Source organism: Pteropus medius, unplaced genomic scaffold, assembly GCF_902729225.1.
Source record: "Pteropus medius unplaced genomic scaffold, Ma_sr-lr_union100, whole genome shotgun sequence".
NCBI classification, from domain to species: Eukaryota; Metazoa; Chordata; class Mammalia; order Chiroptera; family Pteropodidae; genus Pteropus; species Pteropus medius.
Window position 1 is genome coordinate 7,764,391 of NW_024354503.1, and position 27,636 is coordinate 7,792,026.

The 27,636-nt window shown below is 33.1% G+C and overlaps 1 protein-coding gene across 1 annotated transcript in view; it reads left to right on the forward strand.

The window, feature by feature from the left end:
- CLVS2 (clavesin 2) overlaps positions 1-17,236 on the forward strand; it is a 61,717-nt gene extending 44,481 nt beyond the window's left edge. The window contains exons 4-6 of the mRNA XM_039854172.1: positions 3,647-3,757; positions 10,025-10,245; positions 16,214-17,236. Of these exons, the coding sequence (XP_039710106.1) occupies positions 3,647-3,757; positions 10,025-10,245; positions 16,214-16,301 (420 nt within the window). The 3' untranslated portion in view covers positions 16,302-17,236. The remainder of the gene's footprint in view (positions 1-3,646; positions 3,758-10,024; positions 10,246-16,213) is intronic.
- The last annotated feature ends 10,400 nt before the right edge of the window (positions 17,237-27,636 follow it).

Genomic DNA, 27,636 nt, shown 5'->3' on the forward strand with positions numbered 1-27,636 from the left:
ATAGGACAGCCTGAACTGTAATTGACAAATTGCTGGAGGCTCATTGTAGACAAGGGTGAGACTTAAAAACTTCAGGTAGCACCAATCATGAGATTTACCTCCAGTTCTGACAGTAAATGTTGTTGAAAAATTCCCTTGTCTTTCTTTCAAAGAAAGAGTCAAAGGAACTATTTTGAAATATGCTAGAGCACTCTGTTTTTAACAAAGCTTGCCCTCAAGAGAAACTGGTTAACAGAGCCTAACCTGCTGGGATATTAGTAGAGCCTAACTTATCTGGGGGTAGGGAAATAACCAGTGCTAGCCTTCCACATCAGAGAAGGGAAATACCCAATACCAGACTACTTGTTCCACCTAAGAGGGGAGAAAAAAACTGAGAAACACTTGTGAGTTTACAGTGCAGAGTCCCAGGCTCCCTAAAAGACTGAGACCTAATCTCAGGACTGTAAAATGCTTTTTCTACCCCCAGTACCTTATCATCACATTACTAAAGGCCTATTTATAATGGTTCATTTTTACCTGGTACATCATGTCCAGCTATCGGGAAAAAAATACATAAGGCATTATAAAAAACAGGCAAAATAATACTATTTGAAAAAGACAGAGTAATTATCAGAATCAGATGTAACAAGGATGTTGAAATGATCAGGCCAAGAATTTAAAACAACTTAGTAAACATACTAAGGACTCTAATGGGTAGACAGCATGCGAGAACAACGGGACAATGCAAGCAAAGTTGGAAATTCTAAGGACCAAAAAGAAATGCTAGAGACCAAAAACACTGTAACAGAAATGAAGAATGACTTTGATAAGCTTATTAATAGACTGGACATGGCTGAGGAAAGAATATCTGCACTTGAGCATATATCAAAAGAAATCTCCCAAACTGAAAAGCAAAGAAAACAAAGGCTGAAAAAAGAAAACAGAACAAACAAACAAACAAAAAAGACAGAAGAGAGTATCCAAGGACTGTGCGACAACTACAAAAGATGTAATATACCCGTATGGTAATACCACAAGGAGAAGAAAGAGAAAGGAAATGGGGGGTATCACAGTGAGGAAAAGGAAAGAATCAAAGATTATGGCCGTGTTTCAGACTTGGATGCCTGCGAGGACAGAGATGACATTAAGTCAGAATTTTAACCTAGATCTACTTGATTGTGAAGTCAGTGCTTTCCCTTCCCTTTCACCCTGTCTCAACTGTGATTTGATACTGATCAAATTATTCTATATCTAAAGATATATCCAAGAAATCCCATGACATATTCCATGAGTTATGTGTATCAGTGTGCATAGTCATTTTTCAGGATTGAAGAAGCATGGCCTCCATGAGATTCTCAGAGTTTAAAAATCACTAAGCTAAGACTTTTGGTTTAATAACTTGATAGCTAGCATTCATTCAGTTTTGTTCTAGAGATTAAATGCTCATTCAGGAGTATATTTTAAAAGCATACTAAGTAGTTCTGCTTCAGGTAGTGCAGTAAGGAAATTAAATTAAAGCCAAACCAGTTTGATGGCATTTAGTGGGAGCTGATACAGATCTTGTCTGGAGAAGCATCCTCAAGCTAGCTCCTTCAGGATTTCCAAAGATTAATGTTAGCCAAATATGAGTTCGCTATAAATAAGCTACCATGACCGAGATCAGCAGAGACAAACAAATTCAGGCCCTCAAGAACTCAGAAACAAAATACCTATGTGTAAAATGGTTATGTTACCAAACAGTGTTATTAATGATGGAATTAAACAAAATGAGCGAGACCAAACAACTTGCAAATTAAAGTCTCATGAGAATCTATTTTATATGCTTCAGGTAGGCAACAATTAGAAAGAGTGACAATACCAAGCGTGGTATATGGAACAGCTGGAACTTTCCTGGATTACTGGGGGAAGGAGGAGTACAAACTGGTAAAATTGCTTTTACCAATTTTGTAAAGTTGAAGCATATACACTCTATGACTCAACATTGACACTTTTATGTAAATATACTACTCATACACTTGAACATGCACAAGAGACATGTCTAAGAACGAAATCTGCATAGCATTGATTCTGGTAATGGTACTGAAAATTTGGAAAACAACATGCATGGACAGAAGAAAATAAATTAATTGTGATGTACCATACAATGATATATTATATTATACAACAGTGACAATGAACTATAGCTATACATAACATGTATAAACCTCAAATATAATGAACCTCAAAAACAATGTTATATGACAATAGAATATCTCCACTGCAATGATTTTTATAAAGTTTAAAGACTTAAAAAACAGTGTATTTTAGGAGTACATACATATGTAGCAAAAATATAAAATATAAAAATAAAATAAAAAGTAAATAATATATATTTATAATATTTGTAAAATAAAATGTGAAATACAAGCAATGGAAATGCTTATATTTAAAATATAATATAAAATTTTTAAATGTGAAGGAGGGTGAAAGAATATGAGTACAGTAAACTTCAAGGTTACCAATCATTTTATATTTCTCAAGCTGAAGAAATGTGGAAGGCATATGGATGTTTACCTTAGCATTCTCTTTATTTTACATTATTTATCATCTTTTTATGTATAAAATTTCATAACTTCAAAACATACTTGTCTGCATTTCTATCTAATTCACTTCTATTGTAATAACCTGTTGACGAAAGAAAGTACATGTATATGAAAGAACTAAAGACATTGACATAAAAGGAGACATATTTTATGTTTAGCTATCCTAATTTATTTATTTTCTGAAATACTGTGGGTTTTTTTAATAATGTATTGTTCTCAGAGATAGAAATTGCTTTGCAAAAAAATGCTCACTGGCTCTGAAAATCAGTATACAAAACCACTAATTAATTACTAATGCTCATAAGTGTTCCCCCCGCCAAACGAAATATTTTAATGGGGTTATATTGAGCATATTTTTAATCTTAAATCTTGTTCAGGAGAACATTTAAATAAAACAAATGCATGCACAATTATTTCAGTTTCTTTTTTTTGTTGTTTCTGTTTATGCTCTAAGTAGAACCCAGAGGAATGCCAATCATTATGATGCCACTTGAGAAACACTTCTAGTGGTGGAATTTTTCTTTGTGGTCAATTCATTGTGGAATTTTGAACTAGCAGCAGGTCCATTTATGTTGACTCCATAGTACGGAGAATGTTTATAATAAAGTTGATAATAAGAGAAAGAATAAAGTGAGTTTCGATATCTAACAGTACTCAAATTATAGATAACTACAGAGAAATTTAATAAAACAATTTAAATACACTAATGTAAATACAAATAATTTAAATAGAACTCTATCGTAGGTTTATTATTTGACAAATTTCTAATGTCTTTTATATGTGTTTCTTGGCCTATAATGACACAGCAATTTGCAGATTTAAAATATGACACTCCTAAACATGCTGAAATTCTTATCGACAGTCTGTTCTTGAAAAGGATTTGCTTTATTACATATGCTTCAATTTCTGGATGAAAGTTACAATGTTTAATGGAATAAATTTCTCCTTTCTTCTTCTTCGACCTATGCAAATAATCTCATTTAAGAGTGTGGAATAGCAAATCTCTATACCATATGACCTTCCATAAACCTTCTCAATCAATATATGGAAGGATATTGATTTTTTCCCCCTCCATGTTACTCTAGGACAGTTTCCCGGCACGATTTGGAGGAATTCATTTTGTCAACCAACCGTGGTATATCCATGCCCTGTATACTGTGATCCGGCCTTTCCTGAAGGAGAAGACTCGGAAAAGGGTATTTGTTTGTTACTTTATTTTTATATCCTTTCTCCTCCCCATTCAATAAATTACGATGCATATTGTGTATTAATATTGGCTATGGTAAATGTGCTTCTATATTCTACATAAATATTTAACATTTTAAAATTCTTAAAGACTTGATATTAATTCTGAGCAGTTTATCTGTGAAAGAAATATTTAGAAGCTAACTCTCTTATTTTCCCATGAATGGGAAGAACATTTTAGCACATTTCTTGTATATTAAAGCCTGTTTAAAAGTAAAAAAAAAAATTGCCATATTACTATATTGTTATTGGTACACTTAATTTCAAGTAGGTCTAGATAAAAGCTATAATTTTATGTTGATAAATGGTTGTTAGTTATTTCACGATATGTATAGCATTGAATATAGTGAATTATGTGATGTGTAATATAAGTTTGTGGTGATTGTCATGATCAATCACACATTTCAGAAAGAATGTTAATATGTAGTTATATTAATATTTCTTTAAATTACACATTACTTGAATTCTGAGATTCAGTTTTAGCTAACAATGAAGATATTCAAAGTATATACAACAAAATAATCAGTTTTCTGAGAATATGATAATTTATATAAAGCATTTAGCACAGTGCATGGCACATGGTAAATGCTGAACACATTTATCGTTATTATTAACAAAATATTTTTAAAATGCATTTTAATGCATATTATTTTATCCTCTTAAACAGCTTTGAAAGTAAGCTTCGTAAGCATTATGTCCTATTTCAGAACAGAGGAAAATGAGTCTTTGGATAAATAAGTAACTTGCTTACTCATTTATACAGCTGTAAAGTGGTGCAGCAATATTTGAATCAAAATAGCTCCACATTTAAAGTTATTTTTACCGTTGTGCTGTGCCAATTTTCAAATGATTAGTTCCCCAGTAAAATACTTCTAAATCTATATGGAAGATATTTTTCCATGTTTCTCAATGAATGAGAAGGCGCTTCAGGTATTTCAGTTTTTCAGTGCAATAGAAGCCTCATTGTGAGGGGGAAAGTGAAATAATTGTTAAGTATGTGTTTGTATCAAACATTAGTGACAATTTTCTGTTTATGAATTTGTTGAGAATTTTCCAATGCTTTAGGAGGAAGAATTCCGTAAACAATTATAATTGATATTAGGAATTGTTTCTACCGCTGAGAATCAAATTAATTTACATTTTAGAATTCAGAAAAATGTGTTGACGTGCCTCACAAATAGCAGTTTCAAATTTTGTTTTGTGAAGGGATGATCCAAAACACCTGCTGGGGCTTTTAGTATAAATTACACTAGTGAATGCTTTTGTAGTATTCATTCTATGCCAATGTTGTTCTAAGTACTCTACATATGTTAACTCATGGAATCCTTAAAACAAGGCTTTTTTCTCTCCTTTTATAGATAGGCATGAAAGGTTAAGCAATTTGTTCTAAATTACTGCTAGGAGGTAGTAGAGCTGAATATGCGGATTTGTTGGGAAGAGGGACTAGAAAAAAGATCTTTAGGTAGAAACATTCCAGATATATCTGACAAACAGCAGGAGCAGAATGAGGGATTTATTGGGGAGGACTGGGTAGCAGAGGACTGGGTAGGAAGGAATATAGTGTGCCAAGTCATACAGGGCATTGTATACCGCTGCAAGGATCTGGGCTTTCTGTTAGAGTAAAATGAGAAGCATTTGAAAGACTGAATATAGGGGTGACTTATCCTGACATGATTTTAACATGATTCTGCTCTGTTGAAAAAGATTGAAGAGGATTAACTCTAGAAAACCAGGAAAGCTTCAGGTTTGGGGGTTATTTGATAGAATTTGACAATTTTGACAATATGTAGAAGAATGCATTGCTAGCATTATTCCAAATGGAAGTGAACTATCTCAACTTTAGCATTTTAATTAAAACTATATGACTTGCAAATTTTCATATGAAAAAATAATTACAGGTTAAAATCCCTTTAATTTCAACTTATATAATCGATGCACAATACAAAGCTATTCTTTTTTCTTACTAGTATCCCAAGTAATTAAGCTTCATAATATTATTTAAATACCTTATACTTCAGGAGCTATAAATCTACACTCTGAAAAATTGGTAAAAGAAAACCTAAGGAGTAATTGTAAATCTTCTTTCATAAACAGGAAACACCTGGTTCTTTGTTTTCTTAAATTAAATCTGAGTTTGAGTCTCTGACACACCTGGCTGATGTGAAGGAATATCAACCTTAGGTGTTATAGGGGTCCCTTCTGCTCATAATGTCACCAATACCTGGAATCTTTCATGCAAAGCCAAACTTCCCAGCCATCATGGCCACTTATGACATTCTCACTGGTCAAGCCAGTATTAGTTCCTTGAATTAAGGTCTACTTCTGCTCTCAAGGTGTCTGTGAAAAAAGAGCATCTTTGCTGGAGCTAGAACCCAATGGCTTGGCTTCAGCTCATTACTCCAGTGCACTAGTCCATGGCTCTGATCTTACCCTTCCCAAGAACTGGCAGAAAACAGGTTCTCCTTCTGGTTTGTACAAATTTTTACCACGACCTCAAAAGTACCTATTCCTTGCCAGTTTTCAAAAGTATTCTATCCACCTCCTTTCCACTCCAGTCACCTGGCATATTCTCTTTAATGACACAACTTATGGAAATAAAATAAGAATGGAAGTATTATTCAAGCTAATTTTTAGAATTTTAAGGTACTCTGAGGCAAAGGTCAAAGCTTCTTGCATGAAATAGAGGAAGAGAAAATATAAGGAGAAAAAATAGTAAAATATCAAAAAATGATGTTACTACACAGAACTAGTTAAAACAAAGAAAAATATAAGAGCAAAAATTAAATAGTTGAGCAAGTTCAATGCATCCTTATCACCCAGACTAGAAGTAAATTCATTTAAAATTTCTCAAAGAGAATCTTCATATAATATATATATTTTAACAAGTCTTAGATTTCAAGAAAATGTATTATGTTTTATTAATTGTCAAAGCATTATATGCATAATGTAACTAAGTAAATTATATGTGAGAAGGTGAGAGGTATTGTAAAGAAACTCAATGTGGAGAAAGTAGATAGTGCTTTCTATTTGGAGTAGTTTTGTAGTATTAAAAAAGAATCACTAGGCTAGGGAAGGCCTTCCTGAAAGGAAGAGACTTTGAAGCAAAGACTTGAAGGATGTGGGAGGACAAACCATGGGAACATCTGGAGGCGGAAATCTCCAGGCAAAAGAAACATTCATTGCAAATGTCCTGGGACGTTGTTCTGAGACAAATGTGTGTATGGCGTGTTTCAGCAGGGAGCGAGTAGTAGGAGATGTGTTCAAAGGAGGGGTTCATGAAGGATTTCACAGGATTTATTCTAAGAGAAAGGAAAAGCCAGTGGGTAATTGTAAACAGCATAACATGGTCTGACTGATGTTTGGACGTGGTCATTCTGGCTGCCGTGTTGAGAATAGAACGTAGAGGGTGGGAGCGGAAGTAGAGAGAGCAGTTAGAAGGTTAGTGCAGTAATACAATTTGAAGGACGATGGAAGCTTGAGTTAGGATTGTAGGAATGGAGTTGGTCAGATGTTTGAATTCGGGAGATATTTTGAAGGTTACACCAAAAAGATTTAATAACAGTGTAGATTATGAGAGGAGTTGAGGAAGAGTCGAAGGTTGGCCTGAGAAACTAGAAGTATAGTCCTACTATTAACTGATTTTGAAAATAGAGAGGAGCTGATTCTGAGGAGAAAATTGTGATTTCAGTTGTGAACCTGTTACATTTGAGGTGACCACTGACCGTTTAAGTGGGTAGGAAGTAGAGAATGGAATTACCAGCATGGAGTTCAAAGGAGAAGTCTCAATTCAATATATGAATTTTTAGTGTATAGATAATACTTAAAGCCACTAGAGTGAATGAGATCACTAAGGAGTAAGTATAGTTAGAGAAGAGAATAAATTCAAGAACTGAAGCCTGGAGCTCTCTGACACAGCAAAAGAGACTGAAAGACAGCACCTATCAAGGTAGGAGAAAACAAGAGATCCTGGGAAAAAAATATTTCAATGAGGAGAGTTATCTACTATATCCAGTGCTGCTGAGAATTCAAGAAAGATAAGGACTAGAACTGGATACTGAATTTAGCAATTAGAAGGCTCTTGACAAGAGTTATTTTCATACTGTGGTGGGAGACAACACTTATTTGGATTGGATTCAGGAAAAAATGGGACAAGAGTATTTGGACAATGAATATAGACAAAACCTTTCATGATTTTTGCAATAAAGGGAAGGAGAGAAATAGAATAATAAGTAAAGGTGGCAGTAGGGCCAAGAGAGATTTTATGTGTCTTTATGCAGGGAGAAGGATGAGTAGACTTGGTCTGTTTGTTCTCTGATGGGTAAGATCCAGCAGAGAGAGAGAGGGAATTTGATGATTGAGAGAGACAAGAGAGAATTGCTTGAGAAATATAACTGAGTAGAGGAGAACGGATGAATTCTAGTGTGCAAGTGGAGAGGTTGGCCTTTGTAAAGTTTATCTTTTCATTGTACTAGGAACGAAGGCAAAGCATATGGACCCAGATGCTGGTGGGTGGGTTTCATCTGGTTGCCCTATTTTTTTTTTTTTTTCAGTGAAAGAGGAAACAAGGCCAAAACCAACAGTGATGTTAAGGGAGGAGGTAACAGAGTGTTAGCGAAGAGAGAGGAAGTAGTGTGCTGGATTACATTTACTTTTCTAAGAATTTATTACCATAATTCTTGCATGACTTGAAAGTTTCTTACATAAAGTAATGCATCCGTTAAAATAAAAGTTACATACCTAATAAAATAAGGGTTTCAGATGCTAGAGATTAACTACCCAGGAAAATACTTTTCGTTATTTTATGAGAAGAACCTAGGAGTGTGTGTGTGTGTGTGTGTGTGTGTGTGTGTGTGTGTGTGTGAGTGTGTGTACTCCATATTTTCCTGGGCTGTTGTGCTTTGGAAATAGGAGTGGAAAGGTGTAACGTTTCCAATTAACATAATGTAATATAGGACAGATGGCATCTTCTACCTCTGTAGGTCACACATCAAGTATTCCAGGCAGTTGTTTTCTCTGCTTATTTTGGCCAGTGACTTGCTTTCATTTGCTTTTATTCTTCCATAATATGTTGACATTATTTGTTGATTGATGACACCCATCCCTCTCATTTTATTTGGTAGACTATTTATTTGATAGACTAGTCTTTTTTTTTTTTGTTTTTCTATATGTTTACTTTGGTGGATTCTAAAGGATAGAAAGCAAAGATGAATGTGTTAGTCTGTTCATCATGAACGTGAAGTATGAAATTATTTGTAAGTCACTTATAAAACTACACTTGATCTTAGCTAAAAGGCCAAGAAGTGATAAGTCACTTATAAACTACAATTCTTAAGTAAATATTATATAAATTTATATGAGATAACAACAGTGCTTTATCAGATAAGACTGATCTGCAGTTTTGAAACTGAAATGAAGGAAGAAGAAAGAGGTAGCAATTTATGGAGAAACGGATCTTGAGTATATAGTTTGAATAATTATCCAACTTAACAAAAAGCTCTATGTACAGAGTAATACCAATAATGAATATATACATACAGCTTTACATTTTCAATCCATTATTCCATTTTCTATTTGAATAAGCATGGAAAACTCTAATAGAGAAGATACTGGCAAAATTACAGAACATAGGTCCTTTGGGACGTTAACCTTCACTCTACCGTTCTTTATGATGATGCCAATATACTTTTATTTACATCACATACTTTACATTGTAAAGTAGTAATTTAGAGGTTACGATATTCTTATTTTTATTGGTAATAAAGAGAAAGACTTACTGACGACAGCTTTTGGACTTAACAAGTTGGATGGGCTCTGTAATCGATGTGTCCCTTATGAGGAGAATCTGTTTTAACAGCATTCTCTATGTACATTATCAGCTTTGCACAACCATTAGGATGATGTACAGATCAACATGCACATCAGGTTCTGCTTATGTCCCCAACTATGAAACTAAATTTCTGGTTCCAGCTCTTAAACCCAATAGCTGTTGGATCATCTAGAAGCTACTTAAAATTCCTTAACCTTCAAGAATTTTATATGACATATTAGGATAACAGTACCAGCCTGCCTGTTTTACAGAGTGGTTGAGGGGCTCAACTATTTTAATGGACATGGGAAACTTATTTTTGCTCTTCTTATCCTCACTTCCTCCCTCCAGCATTTGGATCATATTGATTCTCCTCTGTGTGTTTTCCCCCACCCTCTTCTCGCGTTTGTAGATATTTTTGCATGGTAACAACCTGAACAGTCTACACCAACTAATTCATCCTGAGATCCTACCTTCTGAGTTTGGAGGAATGCTGCCCCCTTATGACATGGGAACATGGGCAAGGACACTGCTAGACCACGAGTACGACGATGACAGTGAATACAATGTGGACTCCTACAGCATGCCTGTGAAAGAAGTAGAAAAAGAACTTTCCCCCAAGTCCATGAAGAGGTATGTTGCAGGTAGCTGGGGAGGGGACTGGGGCCAGGGCAGAGGCATCCCAAGTCTAACTCCAGGTTTTATATTTTTCTGAAGTAGATATTTGGTGGGGATATTAAAGCCTTTCGTGCTCCCATGATAAGATGTCTAGGAATTCTGAGTCAAAGATAAAGTCATTTGAGGTAACCTCGACTCAGTTTTGGTCCAAATTTACAATCTAGCAGGAACCTTAGAAGTCACCAAATCCAGTGGTTTTTCAAACTATACTTCATGTTCTAGTGGAAGGCCTCAGGCCAACGGATGGGGTGGGGACAATCCCTGTCTTTGCTGCAATGAAAATGGCTTTCTTTCTACCTAAGCATTTTATTAGACTTCTGTATAAGATTTCATTTGAAGAAAGGGATTCATAGTACACACACACAAACATTAAAAGCTTATTTTTGTGTTCGAACACTAACATTAAAAGCTTATGTTCTCTTTACAGTATCTCTATCAAGTTTCTGTTTAAAAGTCTAGTCATTCCTGGGGTACAACGTTCTATTTACCTACACCTTTAATCTTTATAAAGTTCATTTTTGAGTCAGAGTCTCACTTTGATTCTTTGATTCTCATGGTATTTTTATTCCTGTTATCTTTCAATTAATGCATATTTATTGAACACATGATGGAGGGGAGGGTAGTTACCAGACATGCACAGCTGTGTATTTGCCTCTAAGTTTGCATTCTATAGCAAACTGGAAGACATTAATTTCCAGGTTTTCACAGGCCACACCAGCCCAGGGTTCATTTAGATAACATAATGATGTTATTTATTGGTTCATTTTCTATCACAGAAGTATAGGAACCACAGCTCCTGCAAGCATGTTCTTACCTAGCTCAGGAAAAACCCAAGAGCATCTCACATGCCACCCAAACACTGTCTTACATGCTTCTCTGATGAAAGCCTCATGGTCCTTTTGTCATTGCTCTGTCTCATGCTGATGCTTCTGGTGGTGGTGGTGGTGGTGGGTGGGTGGTGTTGGTGGGTGATGGTGGTGTGTGTGTGTGTGTGTGTGTGTGATGTCTCTCTTTCCCCAGGCTGCTCCACCACTCATTGGAGAGAATGAAAAGGCCTATGACATCTCCAGCTTTAATTTCTCCACTAACCATCAAGCTTATGTTTAAACTGAATTCAGCCTTCTCAACTCCCTTCTTTTAAATCAAGGCATCTTAATTTGAGTTCTATGCTCTCCTAAATGAAGGGGTTCATGGTTAGAGTTGCACAGGAGTTTATTAAGTACTGAAAGTTATATTCGAAACTGTGTCAGTATATGTGTATGTGTATATGTATATATAGTGTATTTTCTGAAGGGAAGGCATATATTTCCTCAAATTCTCTGCTTTAAAATTTTAAATGACTGCTAATTATACAATATAAAATCAACCCCATATCATGGCTTACAGTGTGCTGTATGATCTGATCCTGCCTACCTCTCTTCTCTAAATTTATTTTCTTTTTCTCTCTCTCCTACTTTTAAGACACAACATCCTTTATTATCCTTCAGCTTCTTCAGCTTGTTCTTATCCGAGGATCTTTATAATTGTCACCTGTGGCTAGAATTCTTTTTTCCTACATTGTCTAAAGGCTGGCCTCAGTCAAAGGTCATCTTCTCAAGAGGGTATTTTAGTATTTCTCAATTACCGGATCTTAATCAGTTCTATTTCCTTCTTATTCTAGTCACTTCCTATCAATCAACTCCTTTATTTTATTCTATTACTTATCAGTCTGATTTTATTTAACTTTATAACCCCCCACCCCTGCCCCAATGTAAGCTTCATGGAGACTTTAGTGCCTTTGTCTCTCTTATTTTCTTTGGAATCTCCAGTACCTGGCGCGGGGACTGGCACACAAATGATGCTCACTAGAGACTAGTTGAATAAATGCAGGAGTCTTCTGCTGTCAGTGGACCCTTTTAAGTGCAGTGTTTAGAACTGAATAAGTGATAGCTGACACTATTACTACTTGCATTGAGGTTCCAGAATTCTGACTTTGCAGTGTAAACCTCATTGACTTCCTTTCATTGCTATTGTTGTTGTCACTGTTGCTGTCCTTTAGGCATCCCAAGCACATTGCTGACTCATATTGGGCTCCTTAAAACTAGTAAGCCTCTTTACTTTTAGATCCATATCCTCATAATTCTCTATTTTTATGTTTAGCTTTTTCATCCAAGCACATTATTTTAATTGATTAACACCATCTTGTTGTCAAGATAGATTTGGCTCAGTCTATCCACCTTTTGAAGTCTTTATGGATCCTGATTTTCTTCTCCAATTAATTAGGCCATGTTGTCCCCTGCAGACTTGGCTTATAGCTTATCAACCTCTCCAACCTTGAGTTCCTTGCTCTGACATGGGCTAATTAGAATCTCAGACATCCTTTGTTTGTGTAGGCTTTGTAGCATATGAAGCTTTTATTGTTTATTTGAAAACTTCTGAAAAAATTGAATTAAGAAAATTGTTTCATTTGATTCTCATCTTCTCTATGTCAAAGAATGGCAGTTCCCCATCAAGAATGGAAGACAATTGTTTCTTGGTTTCATGCCGCTCTCCTCTCTATTTGCTTTTCCAGTTTAATGTCATCCTTAGATTGAGATGGAAAAAAATCATTCCTTCACCAAAGAGTTGTATATAATTCTTCCTTTCAGTGAATTTAGCTGGATGTGTAGGAAGAAAACCTTGTCCCCTTGTGTAAATTTGTGGAGGGATAATATAATCAGTAAAAAAATACAAAGTTCACTAGATTGTGGGTGCCTTAAACTTGGAGAGTATCTTTTACCTTTTATATCTAGTACCTAGGGTGGTGCTTAGCACATAACAGTTACAGTAAGCAGCAGTACTAATACCATTATGGTAATATGAACTCCAATTTTATTGAATAATATTCAACATCTGTTGTTACTACATGCCAAACCCTATCTAATGCTTTGTATGTATTGACTCATTTGCTTCTCTAAACAAGTAAAAGGTAATGGTATCCCATCTTATTAATGAAGAGACCCAATACAGAGAAGATAACTTGTCACATGTCACATAGCTACAAAGTAGCAATGCTAATATTGGAATACAGGCAATAGAATTTATAAGTCATTTCCTTAACTGCTACTATTTGCTATCTGCCAGAATTTGTGCTGGGATTTATGCATGCATTATTGTGTTTAATCCTCGATATATCCATATGATGTAGAAGTTATATTCCTCATTTTACAAATAATAGAACAAAATCTTAGGAAGTTTAATAGCCTCCCCATGGTCACAGAGCTAGTAAATAGCAGAACTGGAATTGGAATCCACCGCTGTCCTAAATCTAGCCCCTTAAACACTAAGGTATAGCATAATATTGTAGATGCATAATAAATGAATAAATGATACCTGGATAATTAAATTTAAATCATTGGTTTTCATGAAAAAAATAAAAGTTATTTGTTGCAAAGACAATAGAGGCTTTGTGGAGACTGCTAAGATGTACTATGTCTTAATGATGGACATCTCCCTCTATTGCAGCTGAAAAAGACCAATTCTTTAATAGTTATGATCTTGCACAAATAACCCTGTTGTTTTGTATGAGAGAAAAAAAAAAAAAAACTGGACCGAAATAACAGGATACTTGTGGCAATTAGATACCAAAAAAATTCTTAATCATTTTAATTGGAAATTGTTTCTGCCTGGCTTGTTTTACCGAGGAATTGTTCTATATGTGGAGCCAGCATTCCTCGTCAACAATTCCTGTATCTGTAATGCATGATAAAGGCAAACTGGGAACTTAATCCCAGACTGAACATCTTATTATAATTTAAAATATTTCATGAAAATCACCATATCCTCTAATATATTCTTAAAAATTAGTCAAGGAACATAAGGATTTAAAAGATTGTGTGTGTGTGATGTGCATTTTAATAAAACTTTATGGTAAATGCTTAAATTGTGTACTTTGTGCTATCTGAAGAGCTTGGTGTGTACTCATTGAATATTATTAAGCTAGACATCAACATTTATGTAATAGATTTAACTTTATGTGAATTTAAAAAATACATTTTTTGTTAAGAATTTTTTCTCTACAGGATAAATTGCTTTATCTTCATAACCCTTCATTTTGAATGCTTAATACTTAACTTCTTTCAGTATGGAAACTATTTACTGGATAGAAATTAAGACATTGAGGTCCTACTGTGTAACAAACTCTGTAATACACGTGTATTTGAAGTAAATAGAAACTGATCAGGTCTCTGCTCATGGAATTTAGAGTCTAGTCGGTACTAGTTATCAAGTTAACATTTTATGCAGGACAATAAATGAACCTCTGTATGTTTTAGTATGGATTCATCTTGAAAAACCAATTTTTTAGTTGAATCTAAGAGAAACTGTTAAATGTCTAATTACTAAGTGTTTTCTGCAGTTGTTCACTGTGTTAAAATGTATTTTGTTCATGTTCTTTTTCTAAGATAAATTATTACTCCTTGTCTCTGTCTCTGTCTGTCTCTGTCTCTGTCTCTGTCTCTCTCTCGTGCACACACACATTCGACTTTGGTCAGTCTCCTTTCTGATATAGGCATCTAACACTTATTATTGAGATAAAATAGTGAAAATGAGTTAGGAAATAAAACCTCTTTGTTTTAGTATTTTCACCTTTGTTTCATTCCCTCTTTAGAAAGGAATTCAAGTTTATTTAAATGAAGGACTCAATTTATCAATTAATCCTGTAATTATTTTTGCTTTGGTAATTAGTTCCATTGCTGTTCTTTTTCATCAGCATGTGCAGTTGTATTTCGCTTAAAGTCTTTCTGTTTGAAAGTTAATGAGGTCTGCTAAGAGGTGCAGCAATAGCCAATTGGCTGGAATGCAGCAGCAGGGGAAAAATTCATTACCAAGGAAAATTTTAAAAGGGCAGCTGCTTCCTTAATGCCATAGCTATTTGGATGGCAGCTTCCTGCAACAACGTAGCATGTTTCATTAATTCTCCTCCTTCCCAGTTTTGTGTTTTTCCTAATATATAATTCCTACCTTCTATCAAAAAGGTTTTCAAATTATTTACTTTCCTAATCATGAAGTGCTGCTGCCTAAAGAAGAGGGGTTTTCAGGTTTTTAATTTTTAAAAAATATTTCAATTACAGTTGACATTCAATATTATATTAGTTTAAGCCATATGCATAGCGGTTAGACGTTTGTATAACATACAGAGTGATCTTGCTGTAAGTCTTGTACCCACTTGACACCATATTAGTTATTACAATATTATTAACGATATACCCTAAGCAGTACTTTACTTCCCCATGACTATTTTGTAACTGCCAATTTGTACTTCCTTAGCCCTTCAATTCTTTTCACCAAGACCCCCAGGGCTTTAACATTTTTAAAATCTTAAAACATTTCACGAAATTTTCAAGAGTAAGATTGATTTTATTCGAATGTTCTAGTGGAAAATTGAATATAATTCACATTCAAATTCTGACATTTTTTCCTAACGTGATCACTAAAAATAAAAGAAAAAGATGGTTAAAAATGTATATTCATGTTGAATTTGTTTCATCAAGCCCTTTAAGACAGGAATCAAGGCCCCATTCATTTCTACTTTATGTCTCATAATAATAATTTTACTCTAATAATTCCCCATTTGGAAATGCACTATTGGAATCCATCTGTACTATACTAACAATTCTCAGTATCAAAGATTCTGAAGAGGGCATCTTAAGCCTATTATTGTATATTTAGAATCCTTTGCTGTTCATTATTACATTTAGAGGCCAGAGGGGATTGTTTCCTCTGATGCAAAACCCCATGGTACATATCTTTCTCTTTCTGAATGTGCAGGATTCTCAGTTCATAAATTCCTTAATGTAGGGAGAGATAAACCGCATCATTGAGAGAAGTAATAGTGGAGAAAAGGCAGAGAAGAGGATGTGATCATTTGGTAATAACTCACTGACATTGACTTTATAATTTCCAGATCCCAATCAGTAGTGGACCCTACAGTATTAAAACGCATGGATAAAAACGAGGAAGAAAACATGCAGCCTTTGCTCTCTCTGGACTGACTGATAACTTCTCTGCACTCCCTATTGATTAGAAATGGAAGGTACTTTTTTCTTTTTTCAGCAACAGGGACAGCACTGTGGAGGAATTACCAGCTGGAAACTTATTTGTTCTTGTTAATGTTGCATAATATATAATAAGGCATCAGGCTTTCCCATTTGCCTGAACCATGGGTGCCCTGGCCTGGATTAAAAAAAAAAAGTCAATAATTTATTCTGTAAGTGCCAAGTTCTTTGTAAATACCAATGTAATCTTTATGTCAAGTTTGTAAATTTTGGTAATAACTAAAATTGTAAAAGTTTGGTTCATGAGTTCATGCCAGTGATGTGAACTAGAACAAAAAAAAAAAAACAGAAAAGACACATAAACAATCAAAGCTAATTAAATGGAGCCCTGTTTCCTATGAAGCCATATTTCAGCTCTCATAGTGATTGTTTCATTGTTTTTCTCTGAAACCCTGTCATACTCAAATGTACTTTTAATGGGCACAGGGAACTAGGAAATTCTAGGAAATTATTATGATAAATGTATTTCCTGTCTACTGATTTTCATTTCGCAGAAAATGTGATATCATGGCCTTGCATTTCAGAGACAAGGAATGGCAGATGATCTGGTAAACTGAACGCATGAACTCTTCTATGTTGTTTAATTCCTGGAGTCTTGAGAAAAGATATGTTTCGCAGATCAAGATGTGGAATTCTAAAAGAAAGTGAATTCTTTTTAAATTGCTTTCTTAACAATGTATCTTTTTTTTTCAAGACCCCTTAAATCTCTGTGTGATGTACTTTAAGAACATTTTCCCCTCAAAACTCTTTAACCAAGAGAAAGAGAACTCATACATGAATAGAGTTCTGACAGCTAATTTTGAACATAAAAGTTGCCATGTACAGAAAAGGGGCTAATTTCGAATTATTGTTTTCTGGTTGAAAAAACTTATATATTCACACATACATACACATACATATATATTTTTACTGAGCTCTAATAAATTCTTGATGTAACAGGCTTATAAAATCAATCATACATATTCAATGGTCTTAGAGACCTTATAGTATTACATGAGATGCTAACTGATAAACTACTTCCTCGAAAGTTAATGAAAATGAGATATTGTCAAACAGACTTTTAGCGAACCTATTCAAGGCAATTCTAACCTAATTTTAATGCAATCTTGAATCTGTGCCATTTTAGTGAAGTATATTTTCCTTCAAAAAAAACCCCACAAAAAACAACAGGTATCAACATAGTGTATGCACTATCAGGTGACGAAGAGTAATATACTTTTTTTTTTTCCAAATTTAGGTTAATTTTCCTAATGATCCTATAAGAACACATTTTCTTTCCAGAAAAGATTGAAAGAACAAATTGCATCCAGGAGACATAATGAAAGCATCTGAGGCCATCTGAGATAGCATATTTATAGTTTAAATATAGATTTGGAATCATTATGTTATTGAAAGATTTTAGTTCATATAATTTCTGCAGTTATAGCACATTTTAAAAATCTTACTTTAAATTTCAAATTCCAATATGAAGAAGTAAAAATTTTACCACTTTTTCAGAGTGGTAATTTTTGAGATTGAGAATTTACCATTAAAGTATTCTTTTGAAAGAGAAATATATCGAGGAACTCTTGGAAACCGACAGAAATAAAGGTGTGTAACAGCCTTTATATAATTTTAAACTAAAAGCTTAAAATTTTTCAGTTGTAATTTTACAGCCAAAAATCTTAAAATCAAGATCGGTACACCAATCTATGGTATCATCAATGGATTGTCTAGTATTTATAAAAATAATAAATATACATAAATAATATAAGTGAAAGATACCTTAAAAACACCAACTAGTCGAGTATGGAAGAATAATGACTATCTGCTCTACCCATAAATATTACAGAGATGGAAATTAATAGGGGATAAAAAGCCACATCAACTCTTTGTAAGAACCCTGACCATTTTGTTCTTACCTTTTTGCCTACCTGACATACATTTTATAGCCTTGGACTTTATATTCTATATAAGCAAGTGTTACAGTAATATGATGCATTGGAATAAAATAGAAAAGAAACTAAGTACAGAAGGGCAGTGAACTTTTCATTAATTTCCCTTGGTATGCACCATTTATTGCCAATTTTCAGAATTTTACTAGCTTCAGATGTCAAACAGCATAGCCAATTTCTTTCTTCTATTATAAGACTGGTGTCATATATAAAAATAACTAAGAATGCATTTTTTTATGTCTATACCTAACTAATTATAAGTATCATTCACACTATCTCCCTGCCCCTCATTTAGGAACTTTGCATTGGCATGGCTGCTCGTCTGCTTTTCTTCAAATGAGCAATTGAGAATTGGCTGGATTGTGTAAAATATTTTAAAATGAATGAACAAATTATAACAATGTTCACTTTTGAAAGTGTTATATCTAGATTAGTCTATGAGTAAACTCATTTTCCAGGAATGTTTTTGAAGCTGCTTAGTCAAGGGATATTTTGTCAACCTTATGAATTTTCACTCAGCATCAGCTAAGTAGTACCATTTGGGAGTTTTTTTTCTCTCAGGTGATTTTCTCTGTGGTGTAGCTATGTCTGTTGTTACATAATGTAACAAATAAGCACCCCTATATTTCAATTTAATTTAGATAGTACACTCCCACTCACACACACTCACTTGCAAACACTAGGCTGTTGCCCTACTAAATTTGCCTCTCAATTTTAAGAGCTATGCTTTGGTTTTTTCGCTGTTTTCTTCCTGTAATTATGTAGACATCAAAGAATTATCACATTTGGATTGGAATAGGCCGTTAGTTCATTTACTTCTCTCATCTCACCTGCTCTACCTTGTATTCTTGTATCTTTTCTTTCTTCCATTGTTTCAGGGGCAGCAGCTTCCAAAGCTGCTTTAAAAATAAATAACTTCCCTTATGTTGTCAGTGATATTTGCACATTTTTTTACAGATATTTAAAAGGAAGAGATTGTCATGAAAATATACTCTAGAAAGTATGAAGAGTGCCTCTTTAAAAATGGAATAAAGCAATGGTACTAGAATATGGGTTCTATTTATATTCTTTTCCAAAAAAGTAATTAAATACATCTATAGTATAAGGGTGAAATATAGATATCATTTGAAAAAGGATATTTGAGACCTTGCTGTGAGCATTCCTGTACAGTAATAAGTCTTTATTGTGTAAGTTCAATACAGTAACTTGAACACATGTTATTGACAAACCTGGCACTATGCTAAAAATATGTACAAGTATTAAATAGAGTTTTGCAAGCAAGTTTTTGAAATGAACATGCATGATTTCTTTTATTTCGGTAATATTTTGCATAAATGTAAGCAAAGACATTCATTAAGTCTTTTCATATAAAACACTTGTTTACAGTACTGAAAATTCATACATTCATAAGCAGCAAAGCCAAACAGCTAGGTTCTCTTTAATATTGTTAAATAGGTCACATTGTTAAATTAAACATTTGCAGCGTCTGTAATATTCCTGAGGGAGCAGAGATCCCTCTAATGCATCAAGAAAATGGAGAGTTGTTTTAGACATTGGGGAACATATTTATCCCTCTTCATAAAAAGAAACCTTTAGACCCAAAGCAGTGTGACTTCAGGAACAGACTTCCTTTCTTTCTACGAACAACCTAAAGGTTTATGGACATGTTTAGAGAAGTTATATCAAGAAATCCTGCTGAGGCCTGTACACTCTGTTGTTTTATCTGAACATCTGACTGGACTGGTTAGTTAATAATTTATCTTTTGCTTCTTCTTATTTTGTGTGTGTTAATATGATTACTTGAAAAATTGCCATCAGCCTTGAGGACATTTCAGAATGATTTTCAACACACAAAATAAAATGAGCCAAGCTCTGGCATGGTATTCGAACTTTCAGATATGGTATTTACATTTTTTACGTCAATAAGCTAATAGGCATATATTCCATTTTATATGTGCTAAATAGATATATAGCCTAAAAATAGTGGTACATTTTAAATTTATGAGACCATTAGATCACATAAGAATAAGCAGGTAATATAAAATATATTGGAACAAAAGTAGACAATTGGCTAAATATTCAGAGTGTGTAATTGTCTACAGTAGTGAAAAAGATTTTTTTGTTGTTTTAGTTGAAAAACCGCTTTCTAATATGCTATTCGATATTCAGCACTACTTACTATTTTAAAAAGGGCAAGTAAGTAAAAATATGAAAGGAGACTTGGCCTTGAAACATTATTATATCATGATCTTAATGATAATTTTTTATTAAGTTAAGTTTTCATTTTGTAAATATCCATCGGTTATTTATTCCACATGTGAAGATAATACTGTGAAGTCTATTGTGTGCTGAGTGTAGGAATTTATTATCCTGGACTGCAGGAAAAAATATAAAAAGAGCAATTCTGTGGATTGAAACACCGAAATTGTGCTATTTTTCAAAGGAAGGGTGCAAATGATACTGTTAAAAATAAAAAAAATATATAAACCAAATAAATATATGAGTTAAATACAATAAATGCACTTTTATAGTACATAGTGGATATTGTTACAATTTAGAAGATGTTCTGTTGTTATTTGACTTAATTTCAATGCAAATATTTTTGTCTTTAACTCTATCAATACATTTATTCTGTCAAAATTATTTCTCGAGGTGAATGAGAGGGACCTAGATGAATAGCAAAATAAATTTTAACAAAACTTAAAAGTGAAATTACCCTCAACTATTTTGAAAAATGCAATGAACTATATATAATTGATTTACAAATAAGAGCGGTTCAAAGCATTGCCTCATTTCTAGTCCAGTTTTCCAGTTTTCATATGTGTTCAAAAGTTAAATAAAACTCCAAAAAACATGTAGTTTTGTTTTCAAAACTTCCAGAAAAAAATGTCTAAGAGGTAATTATACAAGTCCTTGAAAGGAATACTAAATAACTATTTGGCTCAAATATCTCTGACCTTTTCAGGGATATATTTATTCCAATACAATATCATAAATGGCATAATATACATAAATAAATACATCGAATAAATACATTTTGTTGCTATAAAAAGCATTTATTTTGCATATGGTGAATGTCAAATTTGGTAGTACTAGACCTGTTGCATCTGTAAAATGGAGATTTATAAAGTGTCATCTAAAAATGGACAACAATAACTTTGTTATGAGAGAAATTGTAATTTGTTATTTTGGTGAGGATACATGTAATTTTCTGATATTTGAATGGGATTTGAAGGTGAAAACACATAATTCATTTCATCAAAATCATATTTTCAGTATTCTAAAATTCCAGACAAGCTTTCAAAGATAGTTTGATTAAAGAAGTAAATTAACTTTTAAGTTGCATGTAGTGACAAGAATGATCAGTAAATAAAATAACTAACACTTTCACATTTAATATAAAGTTATTGGCTTAGACAAGTAACTAAATTTAGAAATTTGAATTATAAAAATGTATTGATTTAAATAAATTCTAATAAAAATAGTCCCAGTTCAAAATATTAAGTATAATAAAAATATTCAGCCTGACTTGGAAATATACTTATTCAATAAATACACATTTGTATCTTCTGTGAGTTTCCCTCATTTATCTTACCTGTGGAAGAAAAAAATCATCTAATGAGGAAAAAGAGACATTTACCTAGAACCTTCTATGATAGACTTTATTTTCTTTGGCTCAAGCACAGATGATTTTCCTATGCACAGCTTTTGAGGTTATCAAGAATCATTATTGCTATCTCTTCCTAAAGCTATGTCAGGATTAGCCCAAGTTTCTAGCAGTGGCTACAGAGCATCCTGAATCAGAGTAAACCCAGTGCAACCAGAGAATGCATGAAAAGCCAGAGAAATGGTGTCCACTGTCACTAAAAAGTATATTAAAGTGTATTATTAATTATAAATACAGAAAACTATTTCAAAATGCCAAAGGTTTCTGATACCAAGAATTAAATACTTGGCCAATGAAAAAAGGCCATGGGGACATGATGGTTTGGGCTCTGGTATATAGTCTGTTTTCACACAGCAGCGTCAACAAAATCCCTTATCTCTGAGTACCTATTCTCTCTAAAAACAAAAATAAATATGTCTTTTTCTTCTTTTTCTTTTTAACTTGAATAATAAAAAATATCAGACAGAAACTATACATACTTTGTTGCCTTTTTAAAAATGCTATGTTATATACAAATAAACAATTCATTCAGTTGAATAGTAACAATATTTTCATGATGATTTATAAATTATTACCCAAAAATTTAAAAATATATAACAATATAATTTTAGTGCTAGAACATTATTAGATATTCTTTGTATCTGGGATTCATGGTGAAGACTAGTAACATCCTTTCATTCGAATTCATGTATCTAAACATTTTTACTTTGAGAGCTAATGGACATCTCATGTTTAACATTTACAAAACCAAACTTCTCTTCCTTCATCCTGAACCTGCTTCCCATTTAGCTTTTCCATCTCACTAAGTGTCAATTCCAACCTTCAAATGTCTAGGATTTAAAACTTTGGTGTCATTTTCTCCAGTCTTTCTCTCAAAATCACATCCAATCAGCTAGCTCATACTGTTGGCTCTCCTTCAAAATATGTACATCCACACTTTGATCATTCTCTAACCACCTGTTAGTTTAAGACTTCAGCATTTTTCCCCTGGAATATTTTAATAATCTGGAAACTAGTCTCCTTGCTTTGGTCTGTGGCCCCTAGTCAAGTTACAATACGTTAGCAAGAGTGTGCTCAGATATTTCACTCTTCTCAAAACCTTCTGCCAGTATCAACCAAAGTCCTTGCAGTGGAGTATGAGGAGGGCTGGTATGAATGAAGTTAACAAGCACCAGCATAGCAGAACAGCATATTCTCTGATTGGATTGGCATTTTTGCTTTTTGCTTGTACAATGCACAAATAATTATTGAATGCTTTAATTTTTTGCTTCTAAAGTCCTATACAATATATCCTCTCACCCTGGGCCTTCGCTGTTCTCAGATTATCACTTAAGAATGTTTTCTGTACTCTTTATTCTCTTGTCAAACTGTCATCCTCAGTGTTCCCAGAACTTGCCAAGCATTCATCCACGTCAGAACTTTTGCACTTCTGTTCTTTCTGCCTCTTTCTCTTAGATACCAACAGATTTATTTCCTCATCTCCTTCAAATATTTGTTCAAATGTAACCTTCTTAGAACTCTTTAGATTTGCCAATTTAAAACTACATGCCCTATGTTTTTTTTTATATTTTTCTTTTCTGTTCTATTTCTTCTCCATAGTTTTATCATCGTCTAATATATCACATCACTTCATTATTTGTTTATTTAAAAATTTTCCCTAATAGAATATAAACTCCATACAGGCAGGGATTTTTGTCTGTCTTGTTAACTATTTGTTATTGGTGCCTTGTAAAGCGCCTGGAATTTAGAAGCAAATCCAAAAAGATTGCATGAAGATCTTAATTTATTTTAGCAAAGTTATATAGTAGCCAGTAGTATGCATTTAACAAGATTTTTTTTTCCCTAATAAGAAACATCTTTTTGTTATTCATCTTCAAAGGGAGGATTTTCTCTTTCTGATGATGATGGAATCATGAACCACGAATAATATCTGTCTCTCCTAAATTTTCTGTCAATGTTTGAGCTTTATCTTTGGAAGTTACTCTAAGACCATTGGGCCCTATATCATATGCATGGCTTACACTTATTCTTGGAAATATGACAAGACATCTCAGATAAAGAGTCATTTTGAGCTCAAAACCATAGTAAATTGTTTTTCACTGATTATCCTAGTTAATTCCAATTAAACAAAGTTGGAAGAATTTAAAGACAATTATTACTCCAATATTGAAAGCCACATTAAGAGAAAATGCCTATTTAGTCACTTTAACTAGAAAAAAAGAAGGAAAAGAAGCGAAGGGAAAGAAATTATGGTCACACTTTCCCTGAAACAATTATAAAATAAATAAGGAAGTTTTTTGTTTTTCTAAGATCTCCCCATGATGTACAAATCTATATATTACAACCATTTAGTCTATGAACTCTCTTATCAGAAGTTCTGTATCAATTGGGTTTTATATTTGATATCTTTACATGTCTTTTATTTTGAAAATTTATAGTTGTGATACCACAACTATACAATAATTGCTCACGCTTATATATTTTAACTGGCTTTCCAACTTTCTCTCTCTTCTCCATGTTTTAATTGCAGCTACCATTTTCTGAACCTTGCAATCAAATTTGTTATCCTTAACTATCCCTATGCTTTTATTTCCCACTATTTGAATTGACTTCTCTATAATTTTAGTAACCATATATCTTAGATATTGGTTCATTGTATGTGGGTTTCTGATTTTTATTCTTTCAGTTTTTCTTTTCTTTTTTACCAGACCTATGCTTTTCCCTTTTCTTGGCTACATGGTTGAGCCTTTCTCTACATTGTAATAATTCAAACCTCCAGTTTTATAATCTCCTATTAGGCCTTCTATTATAAAAATACTGAAAATAAAGGATCGGCAGATAGTATCGAAAAAGGAACTATAATCTGTAGAATAAGGATAGATGTTTGAAATGTTTTCAGAAAACAGCCAGTCTTCTGGAAGACCGTAACATATTGGTAATCAATATAGATCATGTTTCTTGTCAGTTATATAAATATATGGTAATCAGGGTTAATGAGTAATTTGGAAAACCTTCTATAGAGAAGAGAGTAAATGGTTCATGCTCAGGAAAAACTCAGAATTTTCTTGTGTTTCTTACTATTTGATCTTTGACAGTCTGTATGGTGGAAACCATTTGCCTCTGCACCATCCTTTTTGCCAGTCTTCAAGAATGTGTTTAGCATCATTTCCAAAATAAAGCTCGACTATCCACAATACATGAAAAATACTGTAGTTTATGTTATCTTCTACTAAATTTTGTTTCTTTTCAGAGTTAGTTTTATGATTAAATCCTAGGAATATGTTATTTGGTAAAGTTTATTATCTCCATTCTTTTAATGAATGTATATAAACATTTTATAGGTCACTATTATATTCTTAAAACCACAGTATTGTGTTTCATTTCATGTCTAGATTATTTCATTTTTTTTATTTTTATTTTTATTTCTGAGGATGAATGGAGTTTTGTTAAATAAAATGTCACTAAATGAAATTTCAGATTTGGAAATGTGAATGTTTGTATATGCCCTTTTAATCTTTTTAACAAACCAAATTTGTGTGAACTTAGAAAACATATCAAAGAGTTATAAATAAATTTGTCATTAAAATATGGAGACATATGAAATTGGTGTTAGTATTTGAAAGTGTAAAATGCTTTTAAATGCACTTTAAATGTGTGGCCCTATCGCATTGCTATTTTGAATTTATTGTTGATTCAACCAAATATATTTGATAAAACTGGTATAAACTCCAAATCACTAAAAAATCACTTCTTGACTTCCAGAATGATAGAATGGAGATGCAAGCCAGCATGTTATAAAGTCTTCCCCTTGAAGCAGTGAGGTGGATTGGATGATGGTTTCAGCTTATCTCATTTTTAACATTAAGAAATATTTATTGAGTACTTATTCTCCCCCAGGCACAGTTCTAGGTTCCAGGGATATAGCAGTAAACAAAACAAAACCCCTGCCTTCTGAAAGTCACATTCTAGTGAAGAAGGCATGCAAAAAGCAGATAAAATTATGTATTATATAAGTGTGATGAAGACTTACTAGTTTACTTACTAGTAAGACTTACTAGTTTAACTCACGTGACCTTTGGCACTCTTTTTTCTCATCTTTGGAAGTTACTCCAATGGGGGCAATAATTGTATCTACAATATGAGCTGGTTTTTGATAATCTGACTTCTTTATTTTCATAGGAAAATACAACATAATCTCTTCATATCAATGCTTTTTTGGGGATGACCATTAAGATTCTTTGGTTCCTTCCTTTCTGCTAGGTGCTGGCAGTGATTGCCAGGGCTTCAGCTGCTCAGGGAGAAGTGCATCTCACAATGTACCCTCCCGGGTCAGCCAGAAGTGTCAGGTTCTGCCCAATTTTGTCCTTTTTAAGGTAAATTCTATACTGCTTTAATTCATTATAACTGAAAAATAAACTGATTTTCATCAGAAAGGATAAAAAAATTCTAATAAAATACATAATTTGATCTTTCCATTTAATCTGTTATTTTCCCTTATCCCCAGCAGAACAACAAACCATGGTTTTCCTGGATAGGTTTAGATACATTCTATGTACCACAGTTAAATGGAGTTCTGGCCTTGTGGTTCCAGAGGTACTGATTTAGGCAGCTTAAAAAGGATTACTTCCTGCTGGTTTGTAAATTTAATAAATTTTGTTTTGTAGAAAGTGGTCATATTATAAAAATCTTTGAGAAACTCATCATGAGAAAGTCTCAAAATGTGACCAGAAGACACCATGAATGTTGATTTTAACTCCTCTAGGAAGAGCCATAAGTAAATACAATTTTTTTTTTAATAAAATAAAAAACAGCAAACGATTTTCATCTAAAGGAAACATGGAGCTTCCCTATTTCTAATCATATAGACAATCACTAAAAGTCTGTGTTTGGGCAGACTAAATGCCGTATTAATAAATGAACAGAAAAATTGAGTTTAATTTCACATATAAACTTCCACAAAGGAATATTTCAGACCATCAACAATTGATTGATTACATTTTTGAAGAAAAAACAGATAATCTATTATTTTCGTAATAAAGTATTCTGTTACTGGTTACAAGAAAATATAGATACACTTCAGATTGCCTACTTTGGGGAATTATTTGTCTATGAGGTCTCTATAAGTTTATTTCCCTCATTGATTACATACTGAAAATTTTAGCCAGTCTCTAGAAAAAAAGTGGTGGATTACGCAATGTATTTACTAAAGTGAATTTGAAAGCGTTTTTCTAAAGCATAGGATTTTAAACCTTATTTTGCCACAGTTGCTCCTTTGTCATTTAATGTGCATTATGAAGACGTTTTAACAAAATTTTCTCAAGAATAGCAAAATAAACTGTAGATATAATTTAAGGCTTTTTTTTTTTTAAATGGAAAGCATGTAAACATGCGTGCTTTTAACGTGGAATAATTATGAGAATATTTGTCAATTATTCAATATGTTTGATTAATGGAAACTGACAAAAGATAATTATTAACACTAACCAAAAACCACCTCCCAATCAAAACCTACTTCTCTTTTTGTTTTCTTTGAGAATAATAAATGCTACTACTAGAAGATGCTTTAGAAATTAAGTAATCCAAATTGCTCATTTTATCAGTGTATAATTTGAGACTTAAAAAGTCTATCTTGCTAGAAGTCACACAGAAAACGAAGGAAAATGCTAGTATT